Source organism: Argopecten irradians, chromosome 4, assembly GCF_041381155.1.
Source record: "Argopecten irradians isolate NY chromosome 4, Ai_NY, whole genome shotgun sequence".
NCBI classification, from domain to species: Eukaryota; Metazoa; Mollusca; class Bivalvia; order Pectinida; family Pectinidae; genus Argopecten; species Argopecten irradians.
The window spans coordinates 51,243,327-51,255,519 of record NC_091137.1 but is presented as its reverse complement, the minus strand read 5'-3'; the positions used below and the strand labels follow the sequence as shown (position 1 = coordinate 51,255,519).

General features: G+C 40.8%; 1 protein-coding gene across 1 annotated transcript in view; it reads left to right on the top strand.

Annotated features, from left to right (window-relative positions):
- LOC138322348 (uncharacterized) overlaps positions 1 to 12,193 on the top strand; it is a 107,971-nt gene that overhangs the window by 71,480 nt on the left and 24,298 nt on the right. Inside the window, exons 3-4 of the mRNA XM_069266387.1 lie at positions 178 to 308; positions 4,405 to 4,505. Of these exons, the coding sequence (XP_069122488.1) occupies positions 178 to 308; positions 4,405 to 4,505 (232 nt within the window). The remainder of the gene's footprint in view (positions 1 to 177; positions 309 to 4,404; positions 4,506 to 12,193) is intronic.

The following is a 12,193-nucleotide window of genomic DNA, read 5'->3' as shown; positions in this document are numbered from 1 at the left end:
AATTTGGGGAAAGTTCATAACTTTTTAGGGCAATTACACCATATCTTGTCATTGTTTGTTTTACGGACCCTGAAAGATACGGATTATGCGGCTTTAAGTTTATTGTAGTTTAGATAATATACCGGTGACTTTACAGTGGAGTGACTATTATAATTATAAAGTTATTGTTATTTGTAGGCTGAGAGTTCAGAAGGTCGAGAGTGGATGCTTAGTGAACCATGCCTAAACCAGACCCTTGACCATGTTACCACACTCCTCTCTGCTGACAACCTGTGGACCGCTAGCAATGCTGCACTAGTTCTTGCCAGGTAATAGATTGAATGTATACCAATATCTGTCAACTCTCAGAATTTTGATGTTCATTGTGCCTGTAATGAATTCATTGAATTGAAATGAATTGAATGTTCTGGAAAATGTGGTGCAGGGGATTGGAGACGATGTGTGGGTGAGAAAATAGAAGGAAACACCTTTTCCTGCTGCCGCCGGCCTAGCTTGCAAATTTAGAAGTGCTGATTTTTCACGTCAGATAGGGGTTCTGTTATTTTCATGATTTCCCATTGGAAATTCAGTTAGAATATTTAAGTACTGATTTATTAATAGAAGGATTTTAATCCCATTTGTCAGAGTATTTATCACTCTGACCTTATATAATCGGAAACACATGTTACCAATGGGGGGATTATAACTTTGGTAGCTAGACCAGAGCCCTTACTTCCTTCCTGTACACAATCAATAAATAAGGCGAGGTATTAATTATCTTGTCCTTATAGGTCTTAATTCACTAGACACCACAAGGTCTTAAAGTAAGAACCAGCTAACTGTTTAAAGCTGCATGTGGTAATTTTACATACATAAAATTGTCTACTATCATTGTCTTAAGGTTATTACATAATACATGTATATAGACCGTCCCTTCTGGTTTCCTCTCAAGGATTTTAGTGAAAAATTTCATCACAATAGTAAAGTTATCTTTTTTTCTGAAAAAATGATCTCAACAAAAATCAATTTTTTTTTTAATTTCCTCGAAGATTGGCTTATTTGCAATAAGAAAAACCAATAAAAAGTATACCTCACCACATTATTTTTCAAAATATGACCGATTTGCTTTCTAATACGTACCCCTTAATTTTTGGCCTGAAAACGTCAAAAATCTATAGCACTTTTAAACAATTTAATATGTTATTCATTTACCATTGTTAGTTTTCTATATTTATTAAATTATTGGAGCATACAAGATAACACAATAATTACATAGATCTTAATAATTTTATTTATTCATTATATAAACTATAACAAACCAGTTTGCAGGCTACATGTAGGCCTGACCTCAAACTTTCAAAAAAGAATCTAATTCATCAGGAAATATATCAGCTTTTTCTGAGACAAATAGTTTGCTCTGTGTGATACTGTATTAAAATGGAATATTTTCCGTAATGGCATCTTTCAAATTATAAGTAAAGATTTTAACAAAAAATTAAATGAAAATATTTTCTAGCAACTTTATTTCCGTATTTTGTTTGTCCGGTTCCGGATGAAAATTAGTATGAAGAGTGCCTATTGAAGCTCTAAACTCAAATATTTTCCTTTCAAAACAATTACACTAACTTCCTTCGGCATCCATATACTGTGTAGATTTATTTCTATTTTGCAAAAAGATAGGTATACAATTATAATGATAACGGTCATTCATTTGTTACTACTGATGTGAAGTTTTTTTTCATTTTGTGTTCCTGTAAATCCATGTGTACTCCATCTGATTGTTTAGCAACTATTAATTATGATTCTTGGATTTTACTTAATTCATACGTGAATCTTCAAAATTATACTATATTTACGGATTGCCACACCTTTAGATTGATACACTTCAAGTAAACACCCGGAAAGGTTCCAGATGAAATATTTACTCGAATGCCGATGTCAGAAGCGAGATATAATAGATTGGTACCGAGAAATAAAATACATTTGCTGGGATCGGGCTAGCGACGTTACAAACGTATGACGTCACAGAAGGGACAGTCTACGTTAATAACTTAATATTCACTTAATAACCAAGAAGCCTAGAGACCTGATATTGGGCCTGTGACATGCTGGAATGAAGGGCTACCAAATTTGTTCAAATGAATGACCTTGAGTGCCATTGAAGATTACAGTGGTCAATAAGGCTAAAAATTTTAAACGAAATATGTCTTGTTAATAACCAAGAGGCCTAGAGACCTGATATTGGGCCTGTGATTGCTGGAATGAAGGGCAACCAAGTTTTTTCAAATGAATGACGGTCGGCCTTGACCTTTATTCAATGACAGGCATCAAATAGGCTAAAAACTTTTTTTTATCAAGAACCAAGAGGCCTAGACACCTGATATTACCTGCCTGGTTCATGCATAGAAATTCTTATTGGTTCTCAATGTCATAAGTATGATTAGGGCTGTAACAATGCATCTAACTATCAATAGTTATGTCAGTACTATCCTCTCACCTAAATGTCTAACATCTGATTGGAGAACAATTCTGGGAGCTTAGAAGTGAACAATAAGTTAAAAGATCACGTACAGGTTTCCAAAAAATAAACATTACAGGTTTCTGAAATAGTATCATCAGCTTTATCCTCCGCCTTATATTCAAAATAGGCCTACACACACCATGCAAATACTTGTCTATCCTACGAACAAAAAACGAAAGTTATGACTATGAAGAATTTAGTCTTCGGATGTATATCGCGTTCATAGACTGATACATCCATCAAAAGCATTGAGCAGCTCAACGGTCATACCATCAGATAGGCTATATCACAGTGACTTTCCTTGGTTGAAAATCAAATATAGCAGCTTGCTCTGAGCGCCACTTTAGACTGGATCACTTATTAACTCTGAAAACAATACAAAATCATTCCGCCTCGTTTCCTCGAATTATTGATATATGATCAATTTTTTAAATTGAAAAAAAACAAATTTTTTAAAAATAACATAAAGGTTTCATTGTTACCGTAAAAACTGGTATAATTTGCGCACTAGTGTAATTTGCGCAGGTACTTTTTAGGGCTGAAAATGCTGAAAAAAATCTACTATCAGTATATTTTGCGCATCAAAATTTTTTTGGGGAAAACGATGTCCAGGGAGTCCCAAAATCGATGTATGAAGGTGACAATTTCAATGCAAAATATTCCCCATAAATGCTTGACAACTTGCACAAAGAAGTGTTGTATTAAGAAGAAATAATATATTAAAACCACATTGTGTTTGTTTTCTTTTATTGGCCACCGTAACCTGAAACTAAAATATCTTGCAGATGTCCAAAACATCGGCGGTCCGGTTCGCCGTACTCCGTGCACATGTCAATGTTTTGAGATATTACACATGAATAGTAATCAGGAATATTCAAAAAGATTAGAATCTATTTGTTTAAAATTGTCAAAATAAGTAATTAGTGTGTTTGAGATCATTAACAATCAACAGCAATCGGCTAGCGGATACGTTAGCTTGCAACTTGTACGGTAACAGATCCAAGCTGATGGCTAATTAAAATTATCAATACGGTTGAATATGTCACTAACCTTGTAGCTTGTTAATTCTGCAGTAATAAAATTGCAAACCACTTATTGAAAGTCCTAAATATAGGTCAGTTTAGGCATCTTATAAATCACGCGTGTGTTTTGACTTTTTGCACACGGCCTGCAGCCGGGCCCTACGGAGTTTCATGTGCAAAGCTAAAGGCTAATTATATACAACAATACGGTTGAAAATTTCACTAACCTTGTAGCTTGTTAATGGGGCAAATGTAAACAAGACATCATGGTCATAACTTAACACTTTAATTAGCCATAGATAATCCACTGTAATAGATGAGGCATTGTTTTTACAATCTTTAATACCTTTTATTATATAAAATGGCTACCATACACAGAGCGGTACCTCAATGTTCATAGATCGTCAGCCCCTCAGAATGGACAGATTTTTTCCCCGTAGATTTCTTAAAACTACTCTGTCAATGTAATTTGCGCACCCCCAACTTCAAATTTTATTTTTGTACAGAAAAAGTGCGCAAATTACACAAGTTTTTACTGTATGTTCCAACTCAAACTGCAGCTATCGGAACTCTATCTTCGGTCATTCTGACTACCGTAGTTACCCAACATAGCAACCAACACCATTTTAAATTTGACGATGAACATGTAATCTCAGTAGAATTATTTATGTAAATACCCTAAAATCTTGATAATTAGCCTGAATCTAAATTAAGCCGGTCTTGAAAGTGAGCCTTGGATTTCTTACAGTTAAATGTATCTTGAAAATATGTTGGTATACCATACTACACTGGGTTCCTACTGGAAAGCAATTTGTTTTACACATCTGTAAGTTCAAAAAAGGGACAACAATTAGTTTAATGAATTAAATTTCATTTTTACAGATTGAGCATTTCTGAAAACGGATGCCTGAAAGTTTTAGAACATGAGCATTCCCAACACATACTGTCCCGGTTGGTTCAGTCTCTAGGTGTGGATGAGGCAGGTGAGTGGCTAAAATATGAGGAACAGTCCTCTATCTGTAACCACACACAAATACTCAGTAAGACAGTCCTATATCTGTAACCACACACACATACTCAGTCAGACAGTCCTCTACCTGTAACCATGCACACACATATACTCAGTCAGACAGTCCTCTATCTGTAACCACACACACATACTCAGTCAGACAGTCCTCTATCTGTAACCACACACATACTCAGTCAGACAGTCCTCTATCTGTAACCACACACATACTCAGTCAGACAGTCCTCTATCTGTAACCACACACATACTCAGTCAGACAGTCCTCTATCTGTAACCACACACATACTCAGTCAGACAGTCCTCTATCTGTAACCACACACATACTCAGTCAGACAGTCCTCTATCTGTAACCACACACATACTCAGTCAGACAGTCCTCTATCTGTAACACACACACATACTCAGTCAGACAGTCCTCTATCTGTAACCACACACACATACTCAGTCAGACAGTCCTCTATCTGTAACCACACACATACTCAGTCAGACAGTCCTCTATCTGTAACCACACACATACTCAGTCAGACAGTCCTCTATCTGTAACCACACACACATACTCAGTCAGACAGTCCTCTATCTGTAACCACACACACATACTCAGTCAGACAGTCCTCTATCTGTAACCACACACATACTCAGTCAGACAGTCCTCTATCTGTAACCACACACATACTCAGTCAGACAGTCCTCTATCTGTAACCACACACATACTCAGTCAGTCAAACAGTCCTCTATCTGTAACCACACACACATACTCAGTCAGACAGTCCTCTATCTGTAACCACACACATACTCAGTCAGTCAAACAGTCCTCTATCTGTAACCACACACACATACTCAGTCAGACAGTCCTCTATCTGTAACCACACACACATACTCAGTCAGACAGTCCTCTATCTGTAACCACACACACATACTCAGTCAGACAGTCCTCTATCTGTAACCACACACACATACTCAGTCAGTCAGTCCTCTATCTGTAACCACACACACACATACTCAGTCAAACAGTCCTCTATCTGTAACCACACACACATACTCAGTCAGACAGTCCTCTATCTGTAACCACACACACATACTCAGTCAGACAGTCCTCTATCTGTAACCACACACACATACTCAGTCAGACAGTCCTCTATCTGTAACCACACACACATACTCAGTCAGACAGTCCTCTATCTGTAACCACACACATACTCAGTCAGTCTAACAGTCCACACATATCAGTCTGTCCTCTATCTGTAACCACACACACACATACTCAGTCAGACAGTCCTCTATCTGTAACCACACACACATACTCAGTCAGACAGTCCTCTATCTGTAACCACACACATACTCAGTCAGTCTGTCCTCTATCTGTAACCACACACATAATCTGTAACCACACACATACTCAGTCAGTCAGTCCTCTATCTGTAACCACACACACATACTCAGTCAGACAGTCCTCTATCTGTAACCACACACACATACTCAGTCAGACAGTCCTCTATCTGTAACCACACACATACTCAGTCAGTCAAACAGTCCTCTATCTGTAACCACACACACATACTCAGTCAGTCAGTCCTCTATCTGTAACCACACACATACTCAGTCAGACAGTCCTCTATCTGTAACCACACACACATACTCAGTCAGACAGTCCTCTATCTGTAACCACACACACATACTCAGTCAGACAGTCCTCTATCTGTAACCACACACATACTCAGTCAGACAGTCCTCTATCTGTAACCACACACACACATACTCAGTCAGACAGTCCTCTATCTGTAACCACACACATACTCAGTCAGACAGTCCTCTATCTGTAACCACACACACATACTCAGTCAGACAGTCCTCTATCTGTAACCACACACACATACTCAGTCAGACAGTCCTCTATCTGTAACCACACACACATACTCAGTCAGACAGTCCTCTATCTGTAACCACACACACATACTCAGTCAGACAGTCCTCTATCTGTAACCACACACATACTCAGTCAGTCAGTCCTCTATCTGTAACCACACACACATACTCAGTCAGACAGTCCTCTATCTGTAACCACACACACATACTCAGTCAGACAGTCCTCTATCTGTAACCACACACATACTCAGTCAGACAGTCCTCTATCTGTAACCACACACATACTCAGTCAGACAGTCCTCTATCTGTAACCACACACATACTCAGTCAGACAGTCCTCTATCTGTAACCACACACACATACTCAGTCAGTCAAACAGTCCTCTATCTGTAACCACACACACATACTCAGTCAGACAGTCCTCTATCTGTAACCACACACATACTCAGTCAGTCCTCTATCTGTAACCACACACATACTCAGTCAGTCAGTCCTCTATCTGTAACCACACACACATACTCAGTCAGACAGTCCTCTATCTGTAACCACACACATACTCAGTCAGACAGTCCTCTATCTGTAACCACACACACATACTCAGTCAGACAGTCCTCTATCTGTAACCACACACATACTCAGTCAAACAGTCCTCTATCTGTAACCACACACATACTCAGTCAGACAGTCCTCTATCTGTAACCACACACACATACTCAGTCAGACAGTCCTCTATCTGTAACCACACACATACTCAGTCAGACAGTCCTCTATCTGTAACCACACACACATACTCAGTCAGACAGTCCTCTATCTGTAACACACAGTCCTCTATCTGTAACCACACACACATACTCAGTCAGACAGTCCTCTATCTGTAACCACACAGATACTCAGTCAGTCAAACATTCCTCTATCTGTAACCACACACATACTCAGTCAGACAGTCCTCTATCTGTAACCACACACACATACTCAGTCACGTCAAGTCACAGTCCTCTATCTGTAACCACACACACATACTCAGTCAGTCGTCCTCTATCTGTAACCACACACACATACTCAGTCAGTCACAGTCCTCTATCTGTAACCACACACACATACTCAGTCAGTCATCCTCTATCTGTAACCACACACACATACTCAGTCAGACAGTCCTCTATCTGTAACCACACACATACTCAGTCAGACAGTCCTCTATCTGTAACCACACACACATACTCAGTCAGTCAGTCCTCTATCTGTAACCACACACATACTCAGTCAGACAGTCCTCTATCTGTAACCACACACATACTCAGTCAGTCAGTCCTCTATCTGTAACCACACACACATACTCAGTCAGACAGTCCTCTATCTGTAACCACACACATATACTCAGTCAGACAGTCCTCTATCTGTAACCACACACACATACTCAGTCAGTCACAGTCCTCTATCTGTAACCACACACACATACTCAGTCAGACAGTCCTCTATCTGTAACCACACAACATACTCAGTCAGACAGTCCTCTATCTGTAACCACACACACATACTCAGTCAGACAGTCCTCTATCTGTAACCACACACACATACTCAGTCAGACAGTCCTCTATCTGTAACCACACACATACTCAGTCAGTCTGTCCTCTATCTGTAACCACACACATACTCAGTCAGACAGTCAGTCAGTCAGTCTGTCCTCTATCTGTAACCACACACACATACTCAGTCAGTCAGTCCTCTATCTGTAACCACACACACACATACTCAGTCAGACAGTCCTCTATCTGTAACCACACACACATACTCAGTCAGACAGTCCTCTATCTGTAACCACACACACATACTCAGTCAGACAGTCCTCTATCTGTAACCACACACACATACTCAGTCAGACAGTCCTCTATCTGTAACCACACACATACTCAGTCAGTCAAACAGTCCTCTATCTGTAACCACACACACATACTCAGTCAGACAGTCCTCTATCTGTAACCACACACACATACTCAGTCAGACAGTCCTCTATCTGTAACCACACACATATACTCAGTCAGACAGTCCTCTATCTGTAACCACACACATACTCACTCGTCTATCTGAACCACACACATACTCAGTCAGACAGTCCTCTATCTGTAACCACACACACACATACTCAGTCAGTCAGTCAGTCCTCTATCTGTAACCACACACACATACTCAGTCAGACAGTCCTCTATCTGTAACCACACACACATACTCAGTCAGACAGTCCTCTATCTGTAACCACACACATATACTCAGTCAGACAGTCCTCTATCTGTAACCACACACACATACTCAGTCAGACAGTCCTCTATCTGTAACCACACACATACTCAGTCAGACAGTCCTCTATCTGTAACCACACACATACTCAGTCAGACAGTCCTCTATCTGTAACCACACACATACTCAGTCAGACAGTCCTCTATCTGTAACCACACACACATACTCAGTCAGACAGTCCTCTATCTGACAGTCTTCTATCTGTACATCACACACATACTCAGTCAGACAGTCCTCTATCTGTAACCACACACACATACTCAGTCAGACAGTCCTCTATCTGTAACCACACACACATACTCAGTCAGACAGTCCTCTATCTGTAACCACACACATACTCAGTCAGTCAGTCAGCCTCTATCTGTAACCACACACATACTCAGTCAGCAGTCCTCTATCTGTAACCACACACATACTCAGTCAGACAGTCCTCTATCTGTAACCACACACATACTCAGTCAGACAGTCCTCTATCTGTAACCACACACACTCACTCAGTCAGACAGTCCTCTATCTGTAACCACACACACATACTCAGTCAGACAGTCCTCTATCTGTAACCACACACATACTCAGTCAGACAGTCCTCTATCTGTAACCACACACACATACTCAGTCAGACAGTCCTCTATCTGTAACCACACACACATACTCAGTCAGACAGTCCTCTATCTGTAACCACACACATACTCAGTCAGACAGTCCCAGTCTATCTGTAACCACACACACATACTCTAACTGTAACCACACACATACTCAGTCAGTCAAACAGTCCTCTATCTGTAACCACACACACATACTCAGTCAGACAGTCCTCTATCTGTAACCACACACACATACTCAGTCAGACAGTCCTCTATCTGTAACCACACACACATACTCAGTCAACACAGTCCAGTCCTATCTGTAACCACACACACATACTCAGTCAGACAGTCCTCTATCTGTAACCACACACATACTCAGTCAGACAGTCCTCTATCTGTAACCACACACACATACTCAGTCAGACAGTCCTCTATCTGTAACCACACACACATACTCAGTCAGTCAGTCCTCTATCTGTAACCACACACATACTCAGTCAGACAGTCCTCTATCTGTAACCACACACACATACTCAGTCAGACAGTCCTCTATCTGTAACCACACACATACTCAGTCAGACAGTCCTCTATCTGTAACCACACACATACTCAGTCAGACAGTCCTCTATCTGTAACCACACACATACTCAATCAGTCTGTCCTCTATCTGTAACCACACACACATACTCAGTCAGACAGTCCTCTATCTGTAACCACACACATACTCAGTCAGACAGTCCTCTATCTGTAACCACACACACATACTCAGTCAGACAGTCCTCTATCTGTAACCACACACATACTCAGTCAGACAGTCCTCTATCTGTAACCACACACATACTCAGTCAGACAGTCCTCTATCTGTAACCTCAAACATACTCAGTCAGTCAGTCCTCTATCTGTAACCACACACATACTCAGTCAGACAGTCCTCTATCTGTAACCACACACATACTCAGTCAGACAGTCCTCTATCTGTAACCACACACACATACTCAGTCAGACAGTCCTCTATCTGTAACCACACACATACTCAGTCAGACAGTCCTCTATCTGTAACCACACACATACTCAGTCAGACAGTCCTCTATCTGTAACCACACACATACTCAGTCAGACAGTCCTCTATCTGTAACCACACACACATACTCAGTCAGACAGTCCTCTATCTGTAACCACACACACATACTCAGTCAGACAGTCCTCTATCTGTAACCACACACATACTCAGTCAGACAGTCCTCTATCTGTAACCACACACATACTCAGTCAGTCACAGTCCTCTATCTGTAACCACACACACATACTCAGTCAGACAGTCCTCTATCTGTAACCACACACATACTCAGTCAGACAGTCCTCTATCTGTAACCACACACATACTCAGTCAGACAGTCCTCTATCTGTAACCACACACATACTCAGTCAGTCAAACAGTCCTCTATCTGTAACCACACACACATACTCAGTCAGAACAGTCCTCTATCTGTAACCACACACACATACTCAGTCAGACAGTCCTCTATCTGTAACCACACACATACTCAGTCAGACAGTCCTCTATCTGTAACCACACACACATACTCAGTCAGACAGTCCTCTATCTGTAACCACACACATACTCAGTCAGTCAAACAGTCCTCTATCTGTAACCACACACATACTCAGTCAGTCAAACAGTCCTCTATCTGTAACCACACACATACTCAGTCAGTCTGTCCTCTATCTGTAACCACACACATACTCAGTCAGTCAGTCCTCTATCTGTAACCACACACATACTCAGTCAGACAGTCCTCTATCTGTAACCACACACATACTCAGTCAGACAGTCCTCTATCTGTAACCACACACATACTCAGTCAGACAGTCCTCTATCTGTAACCACACACATACTCAGTCAGTCAAACAGTCCTCTATCTGTAACCACACACACATACTCAGTCAGACAGTCCTCTATCTGTAACCACACACATACTCAGTCAGACAGTCCTCTATCTGTAACCACACACATACTCAGTCAGACAGTCCTCTATCTGTAACCACACCACACATACTCAGTCAGACAGTCCTCTATCTGTAACCACACACACATACTCAGTCAGACAGTCCTCTATCTGTAACCACACACACATACTCAGTCAGACAGTCCTCTATCTGTAACCACACACACATACTCAGTCAGACAGTCCTCTATCTATCTGTCAACCATCTGTAACCACACACATACTCAGTCAGACAGTCCTCTATCTGTAACCACACACACACATACTCAGTCAGACAGTCCTCTATCTGTAACCACACACACATACTCAGTCAGACAGTCCTCTATCTGTAACCACACACATACTCATCAAGACAGTCCTCTATCTGTAACCACACACAATACTCAGTCAGACAGTCCTCTATCTGTAACCACACACACATACTCAGTCAGACAGTCCTCTATCTGTAACCACACACACATACTCAGTCAGACAGTCCTCTATCTGTAACCACACACACATACTCAGTCAGACAGTCCTCTATCTGTAACCACACACATATACTCAGTCAGACAGTCCTCTATCTGTAACCACACACACATACTCAGTCAGACAGTCCTCTATCTGTAACCACACACATACTCAGTCAAACAGTCCTCTATCTGTAACCACACACACATACTCAGTCAGACAGTCCTCTATCTGTAACCACACACATACTCAGTCAGACAGTCCTCTATCTGTAACCACACACACACTCACACTCAGTCAGACAGTCCTCTATCTGTAACCACACACACATACTCAGTCAGACAGTCCTCTATCTGTAACCACACACACATACTCAGTCAGACAGTCCTCTATCTGTAACCACACACATACTCAGTCAGACAGTCCTCTATCTGTAACCACACACA